The sequence below is a fragment of the Rhinatrema bivittatum genome, chromosome 2 (assembly GCF_901001135.1).
Source record: "Rhinatrema bivittatum chromosome 2, aRhiBiv1.1, whole genome shotgun sequence".
In the NCBI taxonomy this organism is placed as follows: Eukaryota; Metazoa; Chordata; class Amphibia; order Gymnophiona; family Rhinatrematidae; genus Rhinatrema; species Rhinatrema bivittatum.
This window is the reverse complement of record NC_042616.1, coordinates 54,677,395-54,704,408: the sequence shown is the minus strand read 5'-3', so window position 1 is coordinate 54,704,408 and position 27,014 is coordinate 54,677,395. Positions and strand designations below refer to the sequence as shown.

General features: G+C 45.6%; 1 protein-coding gene across 1 annotated transcript in view; it reads right to left on the bottom strand.

The window, feature by feature from the left end:
• Positions 1 to 27,014, bottom strand: part of CDC25A (cell division cycle 25A) — a 130,724-nt gene that overhangs the window by 40,113 nt on the left and 63,597 nt on the right. Inside the window, exons 8-10 of the mRNA XM_029588162.1 lie at positions 25,545 to 25,619; positions 20,747 to 20,911; positions 9,422 to 9,517 (exon numbers count right to left, since the gene is read on the bottom strand). Of these exons, the coding sequence (XP_029444022.1) occupies positions 9,422 to 9,517; positions 20,747 to 20,911; positions 25,545 to 25,619 (336 nt within the window). The remainder of the gene's footprint in view (positions 1 to 9,421; positions 9,518 to 20,746; positions 20,912 to 25,544; positions 25,620 to 27,014) is intronic.

The following is a 27,014-nucleotide window of genomic DNA, read 5'->3' as shown; positions in this document are numbered from 1 at the left end:
CAGAATAAACCATTAACCAGCCAAAGGAAAAAAGGCACTGAAGAACAATGAGCAGAGAGGCAATCCCAAACCCAATAAAACAGTCAGGGAGGGCATCTGGACTGATCCTTAGTACTACAGGAACGAACGTTAGCAGGTAAGGAATAATTTTCTTTTCCCTGTATGTACCAGGATCAGTCCAGACAGTGGGATGTACCAAAGCTTCCCTATGTAGGGTGGGCCCCGGAAAGCCCTGCTCGAATGACCCTAGAGCCAAAGGACGAGCAAATGTAACGATTTCAAGTTGCCGCTCGACAAATCTCCTGGAACGAGACAGATTGCATCTCTGCCCAGGAAGCAGCCTGAGCTTGAAGAGAATGGGCCTTGACACCTGCTGGAGGTTGTCTATCTGCTCCAATGTAGGCCACAGAGATCGCCTCCTTCAGCCAACGAGCAATGGTAGTTTGATGCCTTGGCCCCCTTCCTTGGACCATGCCAGATAACAAAAAGATGGGCTGACAAGTGAAAATCATTAGTGACTTCCAGATAGCGAATGAGGATATGCTTGACATCTAGCTTGCATAGATCTGCCGATGCGTCTGAGAGGGACGGAAGCTCTACCGTCTGATTCAAGTGGAACTTGGAAACCACCTTGGGCAGAAAAGCAGGTACAGTATGCAAGGAAACTCCCGAATCCGTAAAACGAAGATAGGGATCTCTGCACGAGAGTGCTTGAAGCTCAGATTCTGCGGGCAGAACAGATAGCTACCAGGAAAACCGTCGAGAGTGATATCCTTGAGGGTTGCGGAACGCATGGGTTCAAAGGGTGGACTGACCAAGATTCGGAGAACGAAATTGAGACTCCACGAAGGATAAAGAGCGTGGACCAGGGGTTTCACGTGCTTCACCCCCTGAGAAATCTGATAATATCCGGGTGAGAGGAGAGGGAAGTTCCCTCTCATTCATGAAGTAAGAGCCTAGGGCAAAGACTTGCACTCTTCAGCGAGTTGTAGGCCAGACCCTTGTCCAGTCCCTGTTGAAGAAAAGATAGTATCTGAGCCACCGAGGCGGTCCGTGGCGACACGTATGGAGGCACACCAGTTCTCAAACTTTCCATACCCTGATATAGGAGATGGAGATAGATGTCTTTCTAGCCTTGAGGAGGGTCGAGAACAGCCTCTGGGTATCCACGCCGTCTCCCCTCAAAAGCCAGGCCGCAAGACAGAAGCGATCAGCCTGGGCAAAAGATACCGGACCCTGATGCAGCAAGCATGGAAGGTGACCCAGACGAAGAGGTCCGTCTACTGCGAGGTTGATAAAGTCTGTAAACCACGGACGATGGGGCCATTCCGGTGCCACCAGCATTAGAGTCCCACTAGGGTCCAGTATTCTCCGGAGCACCTTGCCCAGCAGAGGCCAGGGGAGAAACACGTAGAGGAGAACGTGACGGGGCCAGGGGAAGACTAAGGCACCCACTCCCTCTACGCCGTACTCTCTTCTGCAACTGAAGAACCGAGCTGCCTTGGCATTCTGGGAGGTTGCCATTAGATCCAGATAGGGGGTCCCCCCCATCTGTGGAACAGGAGATTCACCACCTCCTGAGAGTTCCCACTCTGGGATCTAGATGTTGACGACTGAGAAAGTCGGCTTGAACGTTGTCTATGCCTGCGATATGGGAAGCCGCTAGGTGGGAGAGATGAGTCTCCGCCCATGCCAACCACCTGTGTCTCGAGAGACATACCGGCTCCTTGTGCCCCCTTGGCGATTGTTGTAGGTCAGTGGTCGCATTGTCTGAGAGTTTTCGGACTGCGTGATGGACGAGAGGCAGGAAGCATTTCAATGCCAGACGCACTGCTCTGGCCTCCAAGGGATTGATCGGCCAAGTTGCTTGGGACGGCATCCACTTCCCTTGTGCAGAACTCATCTGCCACACTGCTCCCCAGCCAGAGAGACTGGTGTCCGTCGTGATGATTACCCATTTCGGAATGTCCAAAGGAACACCCTGGAGAAGATGAAACAGGTTGAACCACCACGAGAGACTCATTGGCTCCCTGTGGGAGAGGAAGGATGGCTTGGAAGTCCTGAGACACCGGCTTCCAGTGGGAGAGCAAGGCATGCTGTAAGGGACGCATATGTGCAAACGCCCAGGGGACCACATCGATGGTGGAAGCCATGGATCCCAGGCCCTGGAGGTAATCCCATGCCGTTGGAAGCGAGAGTCCGATGAATCACTGTATCTGAGCTATGTGTATGAGCCCTGTCCGGGGGCAGAGACACCTTGCCCAGCGCTGTGTCAAAATGTGCCCCCAGGTAGTCCAGAGACTGAGATGGAGAAAGGCTGCTCTTGGCCGAGGGAGTGAAGAAGCGTCAACACCTTGTCGACTGCCCGGTGGCACTAGGCTGAGGACTTTGCCCGAATGAGCCAGTCGTCCAGGTATGGGTGCACCAAGACTCCCTCCCTCCAGAGAGCGGCAGCTACTATCACCACCTTCATGAAGGTTCGAGGAGCGGTCGTAAGACCAAAGGGTAGAGCCTGGAACTGGAAATGCTGTCCCAGAATCTTGAATTGCAGAAAACACTGATGCGCTTGGAGGATGGGAATGTGTAGATAAGCTTCCATCAGATCCAGGGAGGCCAAAAATTATCCGGAGTGTACCACTGCTATCATGGAGTGCAAGGTTTCCATCTGAAAGTGGGGAATCTCGAGGGCCCTGTTGACCATCTTGAGATCCAAGATTGGGTGGAAGGAACCTTCCTTCTTGGGGACTATGAAGTATACTGAATAATGTCCCTGGCCTACTTCCAGGGGGAGGGACCGGACGAATGGCTCCGAGAGCCAGAAGCCTGTTGAGTGTCTGCCAGACTATGAGTTGTTTCTGGACTGGGCCACATGGAGAGAAAAGGAACCTGTCTTAGCAGCCGAGCAAATTCTAACGTGTAGCTGTGTGTCTTAGAATATCCAGGACCCACTGATCTGACGTGATGTTGACCCACTCCTCATAGAAAAGGGAGAGACATCCCCCTATCCTGGGGATTGGGCTGGCATAGCTTCATTGTGAAGACTTGGAGGACGTCCCCTGGGCTGGACCAGAGCGGGTCTGTCTTCAGGCACGAAAGGACTGAGTCCAGGATTGAGATCGAGAGGACAGCTGATGAGGAGCTGCAGTCCTTGCCTGGCGGAAACTACGTTGATTCCTGAATCGGTTTCTAGTGGAATTAAAAGACCTAGAAAAATGAGGGCGATCCTCAGGCAGTTTGTGTACCTTATTCTGAGGGACTTGATAATCTGGTCAAGATCCTTCCCAAATAGTAGCTTGCCCTTGAAGGGTAGGGATCCCAGCTGCGACTTGGAAGAATCCACCGACCAGTTGCAAAGCCAGAGGAGGAGTCTAGCCGAGACTGCAGAAACCATAGATCTGGCCAATACTCTAAGAATGTCATATAAAGCATCTGCTCCATATGCTATGACGTCCTCCAGGTGGTCAGCCTGAAGTGCTTCCTCAGGAGGCAACTCCTGGGAGCTGAGCAGCTGTTGACGCCAGTGGAGGCCTGCATGCTGAACGAAGGAACTACAAAATGGCCACCTGGACCCCCAGGGCAGACACCTCGAAAACTCTTAAGATAAACTTCCAGCTTTCGATTTTGAAGATCTTGCAAGGCTGCACCACCTGTTACTGGAATGGTAGTTCTTTTTGTCACTGCTGAGACTGCAGAATCTATTTTGGGAACCTTAAGAAGCTCCAGAAAATCATCCGGGAGAGGATATAGCTTATCCATGGCTCTGCTGACCTTGAGGGAGGTCTCCGGAGAATCCCATTCCCTGGATAACAGTTTAAGGAACATGGGATGGGAAGGAAAGGACCTATAAGGTGGATGTAGACCAGCCAGAAGGGGGTCCCCTTTCTTCGCTGGTGGCTCAGGCAGGTCCTGAGGGGGCCACAATGTCCAATTCCTGTAGGATATGTGGAATGAGGGGGTCCAGCTCATCCCTCTGGAAGATCTGCAGGTCTCTAGGATCATCCCCTTCCAATTGAGCCGTAGTTGAAGATTCATCTGGATCCGGGTCCTGCTGAGGAACAGACCCCCCTGCAGAGGGGTGTACCAAACGGACCCTCTGAGCACTCGAGGTGGTCTGAGGTACCCCTGGGTCCTAGGACTGCTGACCCTTGGGCACTCCCCACGGTCTGGGCATTTCCCAAGACTTCAGTGGAAACAGCCATTCTGGGTACCTTAGGTCCTGCCAAATATTCCTGGTGCTGGCCCATTCTGGCCAGGTAAGCATTGTGAAGGAGAACAATCTGTGGAAAACTGAGGTGGTTCCCGATAGAGGAAGTGTGGGAGATCCCCTGACTGAGGAAAAGGCTCCAGAGCTGGAATGGGTGACAAAACCTGCGGCTGAGATGAAAAAGGAGCATTCTGCTCTTCTCCTGTTAGCACCGGAGCAGCAGAGTCTGGAGACAAAATGGCCACCGTTCCTGCAGTCTGCGGGATCGGGGCCGGCCCCTGAGCGTCAAGGTGCGCCAGAAGACGAGAACCAGAGCAGCCCAGCGGTTGAGAGGGTCCCTCCCCACCAGGGAGGCAAGCTGTGCAAATCCCCTCATGGGAGAGCCTCGACCCAGGCTCTCCAAAGCGCAGCACCTGGACGAATGAGGCATGGGGAACTCCGGAGCCGCGAGGGAACCAGCTGTTCTTAACGCAAGAAACAGGCAAGGTTTAAAGCTGCGGGAAGCGGGGAAAAACCTCCACTTCAGCCTGTTCTTCCTCATGCTCACCAGGTTCATGGCTGTAAGAAGCGGGTAATAGCCTCCGCTTCAGTCCTGCTCTCTCTATCCCTCAGTGACCCACAGATAGAGGCACAGAGGAATAGCGCCTCTGTGCCGGCTGCCCTGAGGAAAATGGTGTTTCAGGGGCAGCGGGTCGGATAGCAGCCACAGGGGGAGAGGTCGGCACCACTGACTTGCACCCAGGAGAGAGGAAGAGGAAATAACCTGTCAAAAGGAAATAAAAATAAACTTACCCTGACAGAGATGGGAGGGGTAGGGAGAGCTGCAAATAGTACTGCCTGCAAGCTATAGAATGCTCCAAAGCTCTCCAAATAATTTCCTCAATTCAAAAAAAAATTTTTTTATTAGACTTGATCCATCCAAAAGAAAGGAAAGCTGAGGAAAATAGAGAAAATTCCTAAAATAGCTTTCTAGTCATCTCAGTGGGGAACGAAAGCCACCACTGTCATCTGCTGGAGTCAAGAGAATACTGAGGATTAGTAGAGGGTGCACTACCTTATAAGGAAGCAGCCTTCAAAGTTCTATTTGACTTCAACTGCTGGAAGGGGGAGGTAACCCACTGTCTGGACTGATCCTGGTATGTACAGGGAACCATAGGTTAGGAAAACTGATGCTGGTAAAATAGAGCGTCCTTTTTTTCTAACCTGCTGATCAGCAGGCAGATTTTTTTTTTTTTAAATTTTTGGTTCCTCCGACTCAATATCACTAGGATATTAAGTCAGAGTGTACAGAAAAGCATTTTCTGCACACTTTTTTGGGTTGCTCAGAATTTAACACCTGCCCTTGGGTAGGCATTCATTTGAGACTAAAGTGTGCTGCTTGTCTGCACACTTTTGCTTTCAGTATCCCAGGTGACTAAGGCTCATCAACATGCATTTGCATGTGATTAGTGCTGTTTGTTTTTGGGAGGTGGGGATTGGCTGCCCCATACAGTATAAGGGGGTAACGGACGAGAGTCTGAAACATGCAGCCAATTGCGTGGTAAATTGTGCATTCAGCTGAGCGCACCATTCTGTATCCGCCTGTAAGAATATCTGAGATGGCAAGAATCCATAGCTAATACAGACTGTCAGAGAATAGTGCAAAACAGTCAAGTGATGTTTAGCCAGCCAATCCAGAGTGTGGCAGCAGGAGTTAAACAGATTGAATTCAAATGGACCATTCAATGTCTCAATTCAATCCTAATGGCTCAATGGACTGCAAATAAAAAAACAAATCTAGAGTTTTTCATATTAGAGTAGAACATAACATAAGACTTGCCATACTGGGTCAGACCAAAAGGTTAAAGCCCAGTGTCAGTCTGTTCTGACTCCATCTGCTGGACGGGGGACATAACCCACCGTCTGGACTGATCCTGCTACGTACAGGGAACCCTGGGATAAGCAGTGAATTTCCCCAAGTCCACCTTAATTGTTTATGGTCTTTTCATCCAGAAACGTGTTTAGTGTATCTAAACACACAGATACACTAACAGCTTTCATCACATCCTCTGGCAATAAATTCCAGTGCTTAATTATGCAACATTTAAAACTAATAATTTTTTCACATGAACCACCTCGTAACTTCATTGTCTCCCCTAATCTTTGTACTCTCTGAAAGACTAAACCGATTATTTGTTCCATGCCACTCATTTTATAAACCTCTATCATATTTCCCTTCGGCAATCTTCTCCAAGCTGAAGTGTCTAAATCCCCTCCCTGGCAGTTTGTTCTGATTCAGTCAATCACAAAAAAACAGAGCTGAGATACCAGTGATAGACTAGAGGGCATTCACATTGGCATGATGGATGCTGGTGTTGAGTTCATGCATGTGTTTTGCCTACATATAGAAAGTTTCAAGGTCAGATAATCATGTAAACTGCATAAGCAGAAACAAAGTCAGGGAAATTGAGTTTTTTTATTCATCCTATTTCAAGAAAATTTCACAAGCATGACAGTGACTGTAGGGTGTCCTGATGAAAATGTTCCCATTGAAAGTATGTCTGAGGAAACATCGCATAAATTATGGTCACAATAAAAACTGAACTGAGGCACTTGAGAATTTCCAGAGGGGCCCAGAATCAGATATAGTCGTCTGCACTTATAGTCGTCTGCACTTATAGTCGTCTGCACTTATAGTCGTCTGCACTTATAGTCGTCTGCACTTATAGTCGTCTGCACTTATAGTCGTCTGCACTTATAGTCGTCTGCACTTATAGTCGTCTGCACTTATAGTCGTCTGCACTTATAGTCGTCTGCACTTATAGTCGTCTGCACTTGTGTGAGTAGGAGAGGATTCAAGTCACTATCAGAGCTGTTATTTTGTTGTCATACAAAAAGTTCCTATTGATATAAAGGTAATGTTTAAAAGCCCGTTTTACCATGGGGTGTGAATATATTCAACAAAATGGTTGGGGCTTGGATGATTAAGTCAGACCTGGAGGAGCACAGACTTCTCAAACATTGATTCAGGGGAATACTGTCCTAGAATGGATGGGGGTGATGACTAATGTTTTCTAAAATAGCTTTATTTGTAGATTTTATAACATAAGACATGGTTAGAGAATTCCCCTTCATCCTAAGACATCCAAAAAAAAAGTTTCAATGAGACTAACAAGAATGGGTAAAGCAGAGATTGGGTTCATGTGTATTTAACCAGTCTAGGAATAAGAAGTTGAGTGTCTGTGCCCCTCAAGATCAGAAAGACATCAATAAATCTAAGCCAAATGGCAATCAATAGCTAGAATGGAGAGAGAATATACAAGTATCAGGACAAAAGAATTAGACATCTAAGGACAGGCGAGATCAGGGGCCATAGCTTAGTTTGTAGAAAAAAAAGTGATGTTAAAATAAACTCATGTATCTGGGACTGACAATTTATCTAGAAGTCCATGGGGCATGCAGGCCTCTGGGGGACAATTTAGACATGAGCACACACTTATTGCAACTTCCTGGGGAATATCTGAAGAGAGAGATTTCTAAGTCCAAGGTAACCAGCAAATGACAGAGGGTAGTGTTAAAGACTCTAGAATAGAGATACAATGACCCAAATGCTTTACATAAGGTGCCAAGGGAACCAGAAGACAGAAAGCAATCTACAAATTTGGAAAAAAGGGTTCCAAAATAGAACCAATGCCTGAAACAATAAGCCACAGGTGGCTGTATCAAGGATTTGTGGATTTTTGGTAATATGTAGAATACCAGAATTAATGGATATTTTTCTAATAGAAAACCTCGTCTGGACCCTCACTGAGACTCCCTCACCTCTGGAGAGGCAATCTGAACACAAATTGTCCCGTGACAATTGTGCTCATGTGGCGCCATAGGCCCGACGCAGCATGCCGAAGGGAAAACTACCTCTACCTCTCCGAAAAGTGGCGAAACTGTGTGCAATTAGCCCCAACATAATCAGGAGGGAAGGAGGAGTCGAGCCCAGATGAAACAATTTATTATTTTTTTTTTAATATACTTGCCCAATAGCCTCCGGGTCCTGGCCCAACTTGGGGGAGTGAGCCGGGCTCCCCGGTATCACCCCCGGTCACGAAATCAAGCTGGCAAGTGGGTTCTGCACCCCATACCTCAGTGGCCTCTGAAAACCACAGGAGATGGTCCCCTCAGGACCTCACAGCCCCCTGGGTGGCGGGAGACTGGGACCTGCAGGCAAACTACTGCGGTCTCTTACCTTTTTTTTTTTTTTTTTTTTTTACCACCTAGCTAACAATCCTGTCTCAAACTGAAAACTAGGCTCCAGCACAGACTAAGTTTTGCACCTCCTCCACCTGCTGGAGACAGAAGAATATTGCCAGACTAGGTGGCACCAGCCTAGATAAGGCAGAGTTTGTTTGATAAACTTCTGTCTCCATCTGCTAGAGTGGGGGGCAAAACCCAGGAGTCTGGACTGATCCGGGAACCTAGGGAATGAATATTTTTGTAATAGAAAATCTGCCTCACAGAACACGCACCCTGTGGTTATTGTTGCACTTGTGAACTTTATTCTTCCGATTTCAAGAAAGTATCCCTTGAAATTTTCCTCCAACTGTGGTTCTACTAGTGTAGTTTACATGATTATGTGCCCTTGCAGTTTTCCATATGTAGGCAAAATACTTTCATGCACTAAGGACTCATATCAATACAGTCATTCCAATGTGAATGCCCTCCCTAGTATCTCACTGGTTGTCAGCACAAGATCTCAGATCTATGTTTTTTTTGTGATTGACAATCAGAACCAATCGCCAGGGAGAGGATTTAGACAAAATTATGTTCCAGCAAAAACACCACCCAGTAAACTGGGGTGAGGGCAGGGGGGGGTGCAAGGACTTGTATTAATTTCTAAGACTTGGCACATTAGTCCATAAAACAAGGGCTACAAACAGGTCAGGTACCAAAATAACCTCATGAGAGATTTTCATGCACTGCCTCCATTGTATTCAAATCTCATGCATATTCACTGTGGACTTCCTGAAAACCTGGCCTGTTTCTGGCTCTCAAGGACCAAGTTGGTCCCTCTTGTAACACAGCTTTAACAGATGTCACGGGAACTCATGAGGGCATTAACATCTTTCAACAGTAGAAGACATGACTTTTTGCTGCTCTTCCTGCAAGCTGGATATTTTGAATAACCTAGCTAGTACTGATCTTAAGGTGCACACAGATCGAAGAACAAACTGACCCTTATCTTACCTTTGAGAAATCTCCAATAAGGTCTCTTTGGTCACTGTCCAGAACACTTTCAATCTCCATGTGAGAAAAGGATTTGGATCTCATCATTCTCTGTTTCTGCTCAAAAACACAGTGGGATGAAGAGTAATGTTTAACTCTGGATTCACTGAAGAGGGAACTTCTTAACTCACAGCAAGACAAGTGTCAGACAGCACAACGTTTGATAAAATGCTCAAAAGTGTTCTTAACTGTCCCACAGCAATAAAATCCTCTGCCAAGTCAGTGTGGCTGAATTCTGTCAAATAGCATGCTACCTGTCGGGCCAGTACTGAGAAATTACTACTTACCTGAAAATTCCCTTTTCTTTAGGTCAGATGAATCCAGAACAAGTGGGTTATGCACCTCTACCAGCAGATGGAGACAGCAAACCGCTGTCACGGTATATATATACCCCCTGCAGTGACATCAGCCTGTCAGTATTCTGTTCAAAAGCAACTGTGGACAAGCAAGCAAGACCTGATTAAAAGTTTTGCTTCATTAACCATTTCAATACTTAGCCAACAGGCAACACTGACCACAGACAAGAATGGAACACTAGTCTAGGGTCTGGACAAACCACTTACCAGAAATCCCTATAACATGTAGCCATGGAGACCATAATACAACTATTCGGCAGCCAAGGGAGGGCAGATGAATTCATCTGACTGTCCTAAAGAAAAGGAAATGATCAGGAAAGTAGTAATTTCTCATTTTTTTTTTAGCACCCAGTAAGATGAATCCAGAACAAGTGGGATTACCCAAACTTCTCCCAAATAGGACGGGAGGCTGCCTGCAGTCCAGTCAAAGCCGCATGTGCCAAGGCTGCGTTCTCCTGGGCTTGCACATCAACAATACCTGGAAAAAAGTGTGTAACGAGAACCGTGTCGCAGCTCAGCAAATGAAGATTGGAGACAATTTCACTTCCGCCCATGACACTGCTTGAGCTCTAGTGGAATGAGCCCAGACTTGAGTAGGTAAGTTTCCCAGCATCAATGCATGCAGCTGCGACTACCTCCTTAATCCCGTGAGCTATGGTAGTCCTGAGGCTAGCTCACCCTGCCTAGTACCGCCATGAACAGGCAATATGTCTTCCTTAAAGGCTTAGTAACCTCCAGATACCAGACATGTCTCTTGGCATCCAAGGGTCACAACAGACTACATTCAACATCTTTATCCAGAGGGGATTGATTCAAGTGAAAGTCAGTGACCACCTTTGGTAGAAAAGGAACAGTATGCAGCTGATCCACTCCTGGAGTCACCCAGAAGGGGGTCCCGGCAAGTGAAAAATCTTGTTCGTCCTCTGCAGTTTCCGATGCCCTTATGGAGTTTTAATTTGGTATTTGATTTCTTAGTGGGCCCTACATTTTAGACCATGCGTAATCTGGACTTGCGATTACTGACTTTGAAAACAGTGTTCCTTGTGGCAATCTTGTTCTGCGCATAGGGTTTCCAAACTGCAGGCCTTGTCTTGCCGGGACCCCTTCCGGGTGACTCCATCATGACTCACCAAGCGCAAGGTTTCCATGTGAAAATGTGTCACCCGCAGATGGTAGACACCTTTGAGATCCAGAATGGGACTAAGGATCCTTCTTTCTTGGGGACAACAAATTGAATATTACCCTGTGTTTTGATCCAGAATCACAGCCCTCAGACTGAAGAGCCTTGCCAATGTATCCTCCACTGCTTGCTTCTCCTGCGGGGAGAGACCATGAACATGTCCTGAGGAATACTGCGAACCTCCAGAACATATTCTTCTCGAATCACCTCCAGGACCTATTGCTCTGATGTGATCTTGACCCATGGCTGGAGAGTGTGTGAGCGAGGTCCCCTATCTTCTGCTCCCAAGGGTGGATTGGCAAACCTTAATTGGGAGGCTCTGGAGGATCCACCTGAGCCCATGCGCCTTATGGGTTGCTGGGACAAAAGGATTGAGACCTACCAAAAAGTAGAGTCTTCTGAAAGGTCACGCCTCCATAGGGTCAAAACCACTTGGATACCCTCGTATGACCTCTCATGCTAAGGGAGTGTGGCATCTGCTTCTTATCCTCTGGTAATAGAGGAACCAGTAATTCGCCCCACTTACTAGCCAGTTTCTCCAACTCACTCCCCAACAAAAGCAAGACTTTAAAAGGGCAATTTCATGAGGTTAGCCTTGGAGGTCACATCGGCTGACCTATTTCTCAGCCATAACTGATGCCTGTCTATATTACCGAAGCCACCCTTCTGGCTGAGGTATGGCCCAAAATCCCAGCCTGCATCCACCAAGGCAGCCACCACTGGCTCCATAAATGCCATGAATTCAGAGTTAACCTCTAGAGAGAGAAGTTAAGAGTGAGCCACCAGGGAACAAGAAGCTATTTGCAAAGTCATTGCACTACTTCACATAAGGATAGTTTCAATCCTATCATGTACATCCTTCAAGGCTGCTCCTCCCTCCATGGGAGGAGCAGCCTTGAAGGATGTATATGATAGACTACACATACAAGTGCATCCACCTTCAGAAAACAAATGCTCTCAGCACCAGATCCAGAGGGTCCAGGCCTCCCAAAACCTGACCTCCTTTGAAGTTAGCCTCTGGGGATCCCACTGAAGATAGGAAAATTGGTTCTTACCTGCTAATTTTCATTCCCAGGACTGCTGGGTTTTGCCTCCCCTCCAGCAGAAGTTTTTATGCACTCCGTCCTATACCCCCGAGGTGCCACTTAGTCAGTATTACACTGTACCCAAGCAGAAATATATAAACCATAACTTCAACAACAATCTCCCCCCCCCCCCCCAAAAAGAGCAGAGGGAAGGAAAAAACCTGAAATGCCATAAATGAATGAAGTTATGCCCATAATCTTTCCCTTACAAGGGGGCATACAGTAAACTTGCAGAGAAACAATTATGATTCGCTCCCGGCCGAGCAGACTCTCCAGCTTTCCCCTGGACAGGCATCTGGACTGATCTGTGGTACTACAAGAACGAAAATTAGCAGGTAAAACCAATTTCTTTCCCTGTATGTACCCGGATCAGTCCAGGACAGCTGGGATGTAGCAAAGCTTTTCCAACCAGGGTGGGACAGATAGTCCCGCTCAGAATACACTGACTCCAAAAGAACCAGGATCTGGAGCCCGGACAGACTATAATGCCTAGCAAAGGTATGAATCGATTTCCAGGAAGCCGCCTTACAAATATCATGCGGCATCACCTGACTACATTCTGCCCATGAAGTCGCCTGTGATTGAGTGGAATGAGCCTTAAGACCAGACTGAATTGGGCAGCCCTGAACCATGTATGCCAAAATAGCCTCCTTCAACAAGCGAGCGATCGTGGCTCTGGAAGCTTGCTGACCCTTCCTGGGTCCACTTCATAGAACAAAGATTGTCTGAGAGATTGAAACTGTTGGTCACCTCCAAGTACCACAACAGTACCCTCTTTACATCCAACTTCCGCAAATCCCTAGACTCTAGAGCAGAAGAATGGAGACCCTCAAAGGAAAGGAGCTCCACTGACTGGTTCAAATGAAAACAGGAGACCACTTTCGGGAGAAAGGAGGGAACTGTTCAAGGAAACTCCTGTGTCCAAGATCCGCAAAAAAGGCTCCCTACAGGACAAGGCCTGAAGCTCTGAAACTTGCCTCGCAGAAGAAATAGCCACCAGAATCACAACCTTCAAATTTAAATCCTTCAGTCACTCGTTTCAATGGATCAAAGGGAGCACCACAAAGGGCATGGAGAACCAAATTTAGCTTCCACGAGGGACACGGAAACCGGACTGGGGGATGCAGATGCTTAACTCCCCTCAGAAAATGAACCACATCTGGATGAGAAACCAGCACAACACCCTGTACTGTACCACGAAAGGAGCCAACAGCCACCACCTGAACTCTGAGGGAATTAAATGCCACGTCCTTAGCTAAACCAGCCTGCAAGAAATCTAGTACTTCTGGAACCGAAGCCCTGGTCAGCCGCACTCGCCAGACTCCAACATACGCCCTAGACAGAAGTCTTACAGGACTGTAAGAGTGTTGTCACAATCGAATCTGAGTAACCCTTACTCTTCAATCTCTGCCTTTCATAAGCCATGCCGCTAGACAAAAGCGATCCGCCTCTCCGAAACACAGGACCTTGATGCAGGAGATCAGAGACTGAGGAAAGTGCAGCGGGACTGTCCACCGCTAGGTTCAGAAGGTCTGCAAACCACAGGTGTCTCAGCCACTCTGGTGCCACCAGAATCACCCTGCCTGGATGCATCTCGGTCAGCAAGATCCTTTGCCGAATCAACGGCCACGGCAGAAAGATGTACAACAGGATGTCCCCAGGCCAGGGAAGAACCAGCATGTCTACTCCTTCGGCCCCTGTTGGCAGCTGAAGAACTTGGGAGCCTTGGCATTGCGAAAGGTTGCCATCAGGTCCATGGCTGGTCTGAACCAACAGTCACATAGAAGATGAAAGGCCGCTTCGGAGAGTTCCCACTCCCCCGGATCCAACTGGTGGTGGCTGAGAAAATCTGCTTGAACATTGTCCACTCTGGTAATGTGAAAGGCAGCTATCTGGTAGAGATGGTCCTCTGCCCAGGAGATTAAGAGCTGAGCTTCTGTCACCATCTGCCAACTTCTGGTTCTTGCCCTGACAATTGATGTAAGACACAGTCGTGGCATTGTCAGAGTATCCACACTGACCTCCCCTCGACTAAGGGGAGAAGTGCTTGGAGTGCCAGACAGCTCTGGTCTCTAGCTGATCGACCAGGCTGACTCAGTTCTTGTCCACTGGTCCTGCACTGCTGTTCCTTGACAAACTGCTCCCCAGCCTGAGAGGCTGGCATTGGTAGTCACCACCATCCAAGTTGGAATTTCTAAAATCGACCCCCCCCCCCCTCGCAAGTGATGCAGGGATAGCCAAAGAAGACTTGAGCGTGCAGAGTCTGTCAGCGGCAGGAGCACCTGGAATCACTGGGAAAGAGGGTTCCACAGAGAAAGCAAAGCTGACTGAAGAGGACGCATATGCGCAAAGGCCCACGGCACCAGGTAGAGAGAGTGGAAGCCATTGAACCCAAGACCTGCAAGTAATCCCAGGCCCTGGGATGAGGCATGGCGAGCAAGGACTCCACCTGCGAGATGAGCTTGGATAGCCTCTGTCAGAAACACCTTTCCCAAGCTAGTGTTGAACAGAGCTCCCAAAAACTCCAAGGACTGGGAAGGCACCAGGTGACTTCTTGGAGTTGACCACCCAACCCAGAGAGCTCAACAATTGTAGCACCCGTTGAACTGCCAACCAGCAGAGATGCTACAATTTTGTTCAAATCAGCCAGTTGTCCAAGTAGGGGTGTACTAGTATCCCCCACTGCCACCACCTCCATTGGTTAATACCTTCAGTGTTGTTGCCAACCTGAATGGAAGAGTGCAAAGTTAGTAATGCCCCCCCCCCCCCCCAATATTGCGAACCTGGGAAACTTCTGATCTGGATGGATTGGTATGTGCAGATAATCTTCCGTCAGATCCAGGGATGCCAAGAACTCTCCCCTGTGCACAGACGCTATGACTGAGCGAAGCGTCTCCATCCGGAACAGAGGCACCTTCAGAACGCGATTGACTTGTTTTAGATCGAGAATAGGACGGAAGGTTCCTTCCTTTTTGGGCACCACGAGTAAATGGAGTATTGCCCTTGCCTGAGCTCTCCTTTGGGCACCAGCATTATGGCTCCCAGGTCCCGCAAGCATCGCAGAGTGTCTTACCACCTGGCGCTTTTGGTGATATGTGCAAGGGGACACTATGTAATGCTCCTTGATTGGTTAAGCAAAATCTAAAGCATAGCCGTGCTCGATGATGCTGAGGACCCATTGATCTGTGGTCAGGTTGGCACACTCCTCCAGGAACAGGGATAACCGTCCCCCGATCTTCAGAACGGAAGAATGGACCGGCCTCGCTTCATTGTGCAGTCTTGGATCCTCCATGAGACTGAGGCGCTCTGCCCCTGGTGGGACTTGGCCCTCGAAACGACTGGTTCCAAGAATTCTGGTGGCCTGTGCCTTGCCAAAAAGGAAGATCTGGTGGATTGTGAGGAGCAAGAGCGACAATTCTCCCGAAATCTCACTCACTGAGGAAAGGATCCACACGATCTGGGTCTATCCTCTGGCAACCTATGGACCTTGTACTCTCCCAGAGACTTGATCATGTCCTCCAGCTGTTGACCAAACAGCAACTTACCCTTGAAGGGTAAGGAACCCAACTACACCTTAGGAGACATCCGCAGCCCAATGTCTCAGAAGTCTGAGCTGAAACTGCCAAAACCATGGTTCTACCTGAAGTTCACAACAGGTCATACAGCACGTCCGCACTGTATGCCACTGCTGCTTCTAGATGGCCAGCACGTGTCTCCTCCGCATTGGAGAGGGATTCTGTTGACTGAACTCCTGCACCCAGCATAGACTGCACGCAGTGCAAAACTGCTGCATATAGCAGCTCGAACCCCCAGAGCCGACACTTCAAATATCTTCTTCAGCTGCAATTTCAATTTCTGATCCTGCAAATCCTTCAGGGCTGTGGCTCCCATGACCAGGATAGTTTTCTTAGTAACAGCAGAGACCACGGCATCCACCTTGGGCATCTCCAGCACCTCCTACAAACTCCTAACACCTAGTCCAGACTCACCTCCACCATCTAATGGAGACAAATACTGATAGACTAGGTGGCACCTCAGGGGTATAGGACGGAGTCCATAAAACGTCTGTCTCCATCTGCTGGAGGGGAGGTACGTACAGGGAACAATCAATTCTTGAATGGCCTCCATCACAGGGAAAAAAAAGCCAAAATGAGATTTCTTCTTTGGCTCAGAAATTGAATCCGCCCCAGGGACTCCAGGCATTTTCAAAGTCTGGGAAAATCAGTGCTGGCAGTTCATCTCTATAGAAGAACCATAGCATAGTCCTATACAGTTCTAATCCTGGAAGAATTTCACCATACTCAAGAGTCCGGATCGGTATCATCCGGATCTCTATTGGGAAATATCACTGCACTTACCAGTAGGTCCAGGCAAGGTCTGCACTTGCAACTAACCTGGGAGCATTGGATGGGGCTGGGGACTACACCTATAGAAAGGATTGCAATCCCTGGAAAAAATTTCTACCCTTGAAAATGAAGAGGTATCCAGACTAGGAGGTACCTGAGGTGTACTCACTCGACTGCCTTCCCCTGGTGAAGAACCAGTTAGGGGAGTTCTAAAATCAGGCACCCCACCAGACGTCTTTATCCAGACCTGCATCTGGCTGGGAATAACCAGAAGCAGATATTTCTCCCTGAGCTGTCAAACAGCACTGGCAGAAGTCAGCAGGCACTCCTGGTTGAGATGCCTGAATATGACAGGCTGTGCAAGAAGGTGCTTAGGTTTCTTAGATATAGGCACCATTAGACCAGCAGTGCACTAATTGCAGCTGGAAGCATGTGTAGTTTTTTTGGCATCCCAATGCTTAGGCACCCAAGAATCAGGCATCCCTAGAATAGGCACTGAAAGTTTCAGCACACAGCAACACTCAACTTGTGCACACAGGTAAGAGGACAGCCACTTAAGCCATCGCTTAACTTGGACACAGACTACCAGACCTACTTAAGCATCCAAAAATTGGATGCACAGCTTGACACAAGACACTGAACAGACAATCTGTAAAGGGCAGCCTAAAGAAAGCATGTTGAGCCCCACCACGCATGGTGTGAAAAAAAAAAAGTAGGCCTAGCCTACAGAGACTGCTCAAATTGCCAGGCTGTCCACATCCCTTGACCTCCCCACAGAGCAGGATGAACAGAATGGTGCAGAGAGCAAGGAGATAGAGGGAAGGAGGAAGCCCTATAGCAAAAAACCCTTTTTTTTTTTTTTTTTAACTTACCTGAGCTCAGCCTTACCTGTGAGTGCAGAGATTGTCTCCAGCTGTGTGTGTGGGGGGCCGGGCATTTGCCATCACCACTGCGCTCAATTTCCTGCACCCACTGCTTTTCAGCTGCTTGACAGCCAAGTCCATGCCAAATGAAAAAATCAGCTACTGGACCACAGAAATCACCTAAGGAATCCTTAACTGAGGAAGGGACCTTTTGGTATCACTGCAGGAGAGCAGGGCGAGTTTTTGGGTTTTGTTTTGTTTTTTTTAAATTGAAGCAATCCCCAGTAGGGAGATGCAGGACTACTATCTGCTGGAGACAGAATACTGGCAGGCTGTCACTGCAGGGGTATATATTCTGTGATGTCTATTTGCTCCATCTATCTGCTGGTAGAGGTGCATAACCCATTTGTTCTGGATTTGTCTGATTGGATGCTAAGAAACAGGTTTCAGCTTGTGACAAGGTCCTCTACACAGACTTGGCATGTAGAACTAGATACTTGTTTGTGATGCTTTCCATGTACACCAGAACTTGTCAGAGGTATGCTGCAGGTGGACATGAATACCTCCATGATAGCTTACTGAAGTGGCTTCACTTCCATCCTTCAACTGTTTTGGGGGGGGGGGGGTGATCTGTTCACCCCATTTGACTGAAGAACATTTCAAACAGAAATTTCACTCCCATCATTTATTTAAAAATATTTCTATACCGTCTTTTCAAACTAGTTTGATCAAGACGGTTTACATATTTCGATTATATAGAGCCATTAACCAAAGAAAAAAATAAATAAAAAATAAAATAAAATAAAACATCAAATTTAAAAAATATAGAAAAAAGATAGAAAGAATAAAAATACATTATATTGTCATAATCCCTACTCATAAAATAAATATACTAATTTTTAACAAAAATAGTCAAAGATAGAAAGGAAATAGTAAATCTAAAAATATAACTCATATAAACCATATTCCTTCAAAATGTGTAATCGAATAGTAAATTGCTACAAAAATGTGGCTTAAAAAAGTGAAATAGTCAATTTTCAAGATGAGCATATGCAATCTTAAATAAATAAGTTTTAACTGCCTTCTTAAATTCACTATGACTAATAATTTGCCTTAAGGTGTTAGGGAGAGAATTCCACAACTGCGGTCCTGCCACTGAAAAGGCCCTCTCCCTGGTCATATTGAGTCTTGCTATTCTAACTGTGGGGAGACATCGAGCAAATATTGAGATGTTGATCGAAGGTGTCTCATTGGTTTATACAACCGTAAAGATGTACAGAGCCATGTGGAATCATGGTCATGAATTAATGAATGAATTATAGAGAGAACCTTATATTTTACTCGATATTTAATTGGGAGCCAATGAAGTTTATATAAGATAGGGGAAATATGGTATCTCATAGGTAATCCTACTAAGAGACGAGCTGCTGAATTCTGTATTTGCTGTAATGGTTTTATCGCAGAGTCTGGGAGTCCCAGAAACAAACTGTTACAATAGTCTAAACCCGAGAACAGAAGAGACTGAAGTACAGTTTGAAAATCGTTTTTGAAGAGTAAAGGTTTTAGTCGTTTTAACGTATGCAGTTTAAAGAATGAATTTTTTACCAGATTGGAAACGTGATAGGATAAAGATAGATTTGTATCCATTTGAATTCCCAAATTGCGGGTAACTTTCTTAACTTTGATTATCTCATTGCCCAGGGTGATCAATGAAGGAGGACCATTTAGAGAGTCATCTAGAACACTCAGAAAAAGAAGTTCTGTTTTTTTTGTATTAAGTTTAAGTCGGCTATGGCTTAGCCACTGTTTAATTGTATTAACATACAGGTTGCATAGTGAAATTGTGTCAGCCCAGGAAGATTTATAGGGGACATAGATTTGAATATCATCCGCATAAATCTTAAAATGAACATCTAGTGCAGCTAGAATCTGACAGTGGAAGAAGGTAAATGTTAAGCAGTACCGGTGACAAGGATGAACCTTGCGGAACCCCTGTATTTTGCGTGTAAATTGTCGAGGATTTGCCTTTAAAATTTATTTGACATTGACGATTGGCCAGATAGCTAGTGAACCAATGCAATACTGTGGTTTGTATTCCAATTGCTTGTAGTCTCGCTAATAAAATCTCATGATCAAGCGTATCAAACGCTGCTGATATATCTAATAAGATCAGGAGATAATCAGAATTAGTATCAAATCCTCGTATATAGGTATCAAAAGATGAAAGCAAGAGGGTCTCGGTTGAGTAACCTTTTCTAAATCCATGTTGTTCTGGATGTAAAATGTCGTGTTCTGACAGATAATCTCTCAACTGATGGAGCACAGATGATTCAATTGTTTTGGACAAAGATGTTAAAGATGCAATTGGTCTAAAATTTGTAAAATCTGATAACGGAGATGTTTTGTTTTTTTTGAATTGGCGTAATTGATGCTAGCTTCAATTGACATGGAAAAATACCAGATTCCAATGATTGATTTATGATGGCACATAACTTCTGGACAATAGTCTCCCAGTTCTTTGAAAATAGCACCCGAACAGGGGTTAAATAGGGAATTGGATGCCTTTTGTTTTTATTATTTTTTGAATAATGTCAATCGAAACAGAATCGAAAGAGGTCCAGCTATAAGCTGGGTTTTGAACAGCATAATTAGGGTATGGTAAATTCTTGAACTCAGCCACAATCGTATTTGTTTTTTGCTGAAAAAACCCTATTTTCTCGCAGGTATCTTCATCAATCCCCAGAACGTCTGAACTTGGAGGTGACACCAATGACTTGACTATATTAAACAGAGTATGTGGGTTGTTATTGGCCAAATTAATTTTTTCAGCAAATAATTCTTAGCTGTATTTATATCTTGTTTATATTTTCTCAGTATAGCGAAATATATATTTTTATTTTGTGTGTTTTTTTTGTTTCCTCCATCGTCGTCATCCATTTAAAAGACAAGTACCTGGATCCGGACCTGTGATCCAGGTATACCACTGCTGTGCAAGAGACTACAGAGTGTCTGACAAGGCCTGAACATACTACTGAGGAACCCGGCCTAGTGATAGGGACGGCAGCACCAAGAATTAATCTGCTCAGAGACTTCTCTCTCAAGTAGCACAGAATACTGCATAGTGTGGGAATGACAGGAGAACTATGAAGTGTGCAACAAGAAGCTCCATGCAAAAAACTATTGGAGCCTACTTTCCAGGAGATGTGAAAGTACAGCCATCTGCACATATGTGGATCCCAAAACCAATAACCTTTCAGGATCCTACTGGATGTCATGACAGGATTTTGACAATTTGGCATGGATAGGACACCAAATACAAAACTTAGAGGACAAAGATGGCAATCTCATAAGCCTGCTTTCCTTCCTTCAGAAAGCAGGCTAAAGATGAGATAAGGAGAAATTTATTGGACGACCAATAATCACAGATCCAGTTTGCCATGGAAGCTAAGTACCAACCTTTTCCTCTTTTGCTGCATCCTCTTCAGCAACTATATCAAACATACTTTTCCTCCTCTTGCTCTTTCCTGACGTTTTCTCCCGTGGTCGCTCCATTCTCTTTAGTTCAGACCGAATCATAGTGCTTGGCACAGACAAAGACCGGGATAATTGGCATGATTTCACCTGCACAAAACAATGTTATTTATTTTTTACTAAGACCACTTACAGGAACCTTCAAACCCTTAACTTAAACACTTTTCTATACCGACCTTCATAGTAATAACCATTAGGGATGTGAATCGTGTCCTCGATCGTCTTAACGATCGATTTCGGCTGGGAGGGGGAGGGAATCGTATTGTTGCCGTTTGGGGGGGTAAAATATCGTGAAAAATCGTGAAAAAATCTAAAAATCGAAAAACCGGCACATTAAAACCCCCTAAAACCCACCCCCGACCCTTTAAATTAAATCCCCCACCCTCCCGAACCCCCCCCCAAATGAGTTAAATAACCTGCGGGTCCAGCGGCGGTCCGGAACGGCAGCGGTCCGGAACAGGCTCCTGCTCCTCAATCTTGTCTTCAGCCGGCGCCATTTTCCAAAGTGGCGGCGAAAAATGGCGGCGGCCATAGACGAACACGATTGGACGGCAGGAGGTCCTTCCAGACCCCCGCTGGACTTTTGGCAAGTCTCGTGGGGGTCAGGAGGCCCCCCACAAGCTGGCCAAAAGTTCCTGGAGGTCCAGCGGGGGTCAGGGAGCGATTTCCCGCCACGAATCGTTTTCGTACGGAAAATGGCGCCGGCAGGAGATCGACTGCAGGAGGTCGTTCAGCGAGGGTTCCGGCGCCTCGCTGAACGACCTCCTGCAGTCGATCTCCTGCCGGCGCCATTTTCCGTACGAAAACGATTCGCGGCGGGAATTCGCTCCCTGACCCCCGCTGGACCTCCAGGAACTTTTGGCCAGCTTGTGGGGGGCCTCCTGACCCCCACGAGACTTACCAAAAGTCCAGCGGGGGTCCGGAAGGACCTCCTGCCGTCCAATCGTGTTCGTCTATGGCCGCCGCCATTTTTCGCCGCCATTTTGGAAAATGGCGCCGGCTGAAGACAACAAGATTGAGGAGCAGGAGCCCGTTCCGGACCGCTGCCGGACCCGCAGGTTATTTAACTCATTGGGGGGGGGGTTCGGGAGGGTGGGGGATTTAATTTAAAGGGTCGGGGGTGGGTTTTAGGGGGTTTTAGTGTGCCGGCTCACGATTCTAACGATTTATAACGATAAATCGTTAGAATCTCTATTGTATTGTGTTCCATAACGGTTTAAGACGATATTAAAATTATCGGACGATAATTTTAATCGTCCTAAAACGATTCACATCCCTAATAACCATATCGGATCGGTTTATATCGAACAAGGGTAAAAAACTGAAGAGACAAGTAAATAAACAATTGAAGTTGAAGAGGCAAAGTTACATTCAACAAGGAGTAAGAACTTGGAAGCTTAATCAGCTAGAAAGAGAGGTTAAAACAGGCAGTAATATAAATATAATACAAATATAAAACAATAGAGAAGACGGGTGAAAAGCATAATGTGCTTAGAGGTGCCAGAGTCCATCGTTCAGGAGGAGAGAAAGACCATCGTTCAGGTATAGAATAAGGGCAAACTAGTGTGTGTCTGGGGGGTCAGAGAAGGCTTGGTGGAACTTGACCCTTTAGGCTCCTTCATGTTAAGAGAAATTTTTTGGCACACCAGACTGGAGGCACGATGAAACTGCACATCTGGCCCAAGCACCTATTCTGGTATAGGAAGGACAGCACAGGTCCATGCTGCCTCAACCTAGAATGGCAGGGAGCAAGTACTTGGCAGGACAAGAATGAAATATTGACACTGCTTACTTGTAACAAGTGCTCTCTGAAAGTGTTTCTCCAGTAACACACGTGGGTGACATCCTGACAGCACTAACAGAACACATTTTCCAAAATGTATTTGAAAACCCGTCCAAGCATATGCAGTAATTTTCAAAGCCATCTGGCAGGCTTTAGTTCTGTAATTAAGCTCATGAGCTCAACTCCAGAAGGGAGATGGTATGTGACTGGTGAATTGCTGTCCCTGGAACACAAAACCTGCTTCCTCTGAAGGCCAGCAGTGCACTAAATTTACATATTTAAAGTCTTTTCCATACCGTCACCAAGTTATATACCATCACAACAGTTTAAATGTAGGCACATAAGTAAGTTTGGAGTAAGTGTACTGTAGTAAATTCTAACCAGTGCCATTAAGTTTTGGTTACATTAAATCATAAAAATATGTACAAGTGTTTAGTGATGTAGGTTCTGGCCAGGTGTACCTAGAAGGTACTTTTACAGGTTAAAAAACACATTTACTGTTATCTTATTACATTCATTGTGTACTCAATATGTTAAAATATTGTAATGCACATTTATGAGACTAGTGCTGTGTGCCCATGCTCTTCCGTTTATTCCAGTGTATTTTCTATTCTCCGGTCTCTTTATAAAAGGCTTGTTTAAAAAGCCATGTCTTTAGACTTCTCTTGAATGTTTTGGGGTCTCTGTAATCTGGTCTCTAAAGGCATTGTGTTCCAGAGTGTGGGTCCTGCTAAAGACAATGCCCTCTTACCTGTGTTAGTTTCGCTGTAGTGACTGAGGGAATGGTTAAGAGCTTTGTTTGCTGAACGCAGCTTCCTGTGTGGTACGTGTACCCGTAGTGCAGTGTTTAGCCAGTCAGCTTTTTCATCATGTGTTAGTTTATGTATGGTGCATAGTGCTTTGTATTTTATTCTTTGTTCTATGGGTAGCCAGTGAAGTTTGGCCAGCGTTTCAGTTATATGGTCTTCTTTTTCCAGTTAATATTCTCGCTGCTGTGTTTTGTAGAATTTGAAGTGGTCTTATTGTATTTGGGAGTCCTAGAAAAAGTGCATTACAGTAATCGGTACTGGCGAAAACTAGTGCCTGAAGCACTGTTCTGAAATCTGCAAGAGTTGATAATGGTTTAAGTTTTCTGAGGATCATGAGTTTAGCATAGCCTTTTCACTTTTAGCAATGTGTTTTCAGATTGATTTTGGGGTCCATTATTAATCCTAGGTTCCTTACTTCGTTAGTTCTATTTTCTGGTTATTTTTGAGTATAATTGGGGTTTGAATGATTGATATTTTTTCTAAGTATAGAAATTCTGTTTTTTTCAATATTGATCACTAGTTCCATTCAGTTTAGTAGTTTTATGATGTCTAGGTACATGTTAGCTAGGTTTAATGTTTTTTTCAATTGAGTCGTCAATTGGTAGAATTAATTGATCATCTGTGTAGATGTAATGTATGATTCCTAATCCTGCTAGTAGATGGCATAATGGAAGCATGTATATGTTAAAAAGAGTTGTGGACAAGGCTGATCCCTGCAGTACACCTGTTTCAAGATTGAATGTCTGATAGTGTATTGATCTGAACTTGAAAGAACCTGTTTTTTATTTATTTTATTTTTTTTTTAGATATGAGCAGAACCAGTTTATTGTTTCGATGTGTAGTCCAATCTCTTCTAGTCTTTAGTAGAATTTTATGGTTTACTGTGTCAAAGGCTAAGTAACATTATTAGAATGTATTGTTTTCCACTATCAAAACCTCTTAGGATGTTGTCTAAGTGAGAGTAGTGTTTCGGTACTGTAGTGCTTGCAAAATCCATGTCATGATGGATATAGTAAATTGTTATCAAGGTGTTCTGCTAGTTGTTTCTGTACTGTTTTTTCTATTAATTTGGCTAAGGGTAGATTTGAGACTGGACAGTAGTTTAGGATCAGCTTAATTGGTTAGGGGTAGTAATTTCTGCAATAAGCTACCCCCATGCTTTTGTTTACCCAGCCTGTACAATTCAGTCCTTGTTGGTTATCTGAATATAAATCCTCTTGCCATTGAAGCAGTGAGCTGCACTGGATATAGAGAGCAGGCTTAATTGATTCGGGTAGTAACTGCCGCAACAAGCAAGCTACTCCCCTGCTTTTTTGTGAATGCAAATCTTTTTCCACATTTCCTCTTGCTGTTGAAGCATAGAGCAGTGTTGGAGTCGCATTAACCATCTTTATGTTTATTGAATAAGGGCATTAATCACCAGGTACAGCTGTCATTCCCACAAGCCACCCCCATGCCTCTTTATTCACATCCTCTAGACTTTATGGATCCACAGTGTTTATCCCATGCCCCTTTGAAATCCTTCAGTTTTGGTCTTCACCACTTCCACCGAAAGGGTGTTCCAGGCATCCACCACCCTCTCCATGAAGAAATACTTCCTGACATTGGTTCTGAGTCTTCTTCCCTGGAGTTTTAAATCATGACCCCTGGTTCTGTTGATTTTTTTTTCAAAGGGAGTAGCCTCAGACAGATCCTTGGTTTATTTGGAATTTACTAGATTAAGAATTAGCAAAATTTAGTTAAGTCCCCTCCCTCTTGCAAACAGACTATATACATCTGTGATGATATCCAGCACCCACAGATGCAAGACCTGAACCTGCTTACTACAGGCTTCTCTGAACATTTGTTTTCTGTATATAATTTTTTTTTTTTTTAAAGAACTGAGTTCTGTTTGAGGGGCTGCCAAGAACAAAAATTTGAGACATCAAGCACAAAAAGTAAAAAATATTTTAAGAGACTGGGACACTTACTTCATCTGCACTATGTGGAAGACTAATTAGCTCATAAGGTGGCATACCTGTTTGAGAGCTGGGTACATTGTCCATGCCGAAAGAAGAAGACATGTAATGCTGCTTGTCTTCAAATACAAGTTTACAAAGTTAACAAAATAAGAGATTGAGAAATAACTTACATCATTCTCTGTTTTTGTCATGACCAGAGGAGCAGTCCATAGACTTGCCATTCCAGATGGTATATCTGCATCATTCTAAAAAAAATAATTCAACTCAAAATCCATTGCTAATTTGCCACAGCCACATTGAAGATTTTCACATTGTCCTGAACAGACTTGTAGCCTCTTCCCTCCCACGGACACAGGCAGATAGCAGAAGCATACCAAACAAGGTCAGTTCTAACTAAACCCCCTTGCTCAGCTGACCTTTAGAATGGGGTATTATAAGTTGACTAGGAAGGGCATAAAAAGATATTTTAATGGCTTACACCAGGCTGTGTGACATAGCTTCCTTGTCAGGACTATAGCTTGTATTTTATACCTTTTGAGTACACAAACACATTGCACGATCTAGATTCACAATAGGAAAATTGGTTCTGACCTGCTAATTTTCATTCCTGTTATACCACAGACCAGTCCAGACCAGTGGGTTGTGCATTCCTACCAGCAGATGGAGTCAGAGAACAATTAGAACTTTGGGTACTGCTACATAACGAGAGTGCCACCTGCAGTCCCTCAGTATTGACCTGTACCCAAGCCTAAACAACCAAATTTTACTTAAAAGGCAAAGGAACCCAGAACTTAACTGCCAACCTCTCGCCTGGAACAGATAAAACAAAACCACTAGACCTCAGAACTTGCCCCTTCCAGAGCATTTGCAAAAACAAATTGTTTCTTCAGGAAATATCACCTCGCAAGGTAGTCTTTTGGAATCTGAAAGGGGGGGGGGGGGGGGGGGGAGGACTCTGGACTGATCTGTGGTATTACAGGAATGAAAATTAGCACGTAAGAACCAATTTTCTTTTCCTGAACATACCCAGGTCATTCCAGACCAGTGGGATATACCCAAGCTACTCTACACTGGGTGGGAACCCGAAAGACCTGCTCACAGTACAACCTCTCCAAAGGACACTTCATCTTGCACCCTCACATCCAAATGATAATGCTTGGTGAAAGTGTGCAGGGAGGACCAAACTGCTGCTCTGCATATCTGAGGTGACAGAAGCTGACACTCAGCCCAGGAGGTAGCCTGGGCTCTAGTGGAATGAGCTCTCAGACCCATGGGCACCATAAGCTGCAGCAATAGCCTCCTTAATACAGCGCAAAATAGTCACCTTCAAAGCCTTGTCACCCTTCTTAGGATCCCCAAACAAGAAGGTCCGAGCGCCGGAAGTCATTAGTAACCTCCAAATAGCGCAAAAGAACACGACGCACATCCAAAAGATGAAGTTCCCTCTGAGGAGAATCCCTGAACCAGTTCAGAAATCCTGGCAGATCCACTGCCTGATTGACATGAAAAGCAGAGACCACCTTATTTATTTTATTTAGAGTTTTTCTATACCGGCATTCGTGATTAAAAATCACATCAAATCACCTTAGGCACGAAGGAAGGAACAGTGCGTAGCAAAACTTATTGTAAATCCTAAGAAA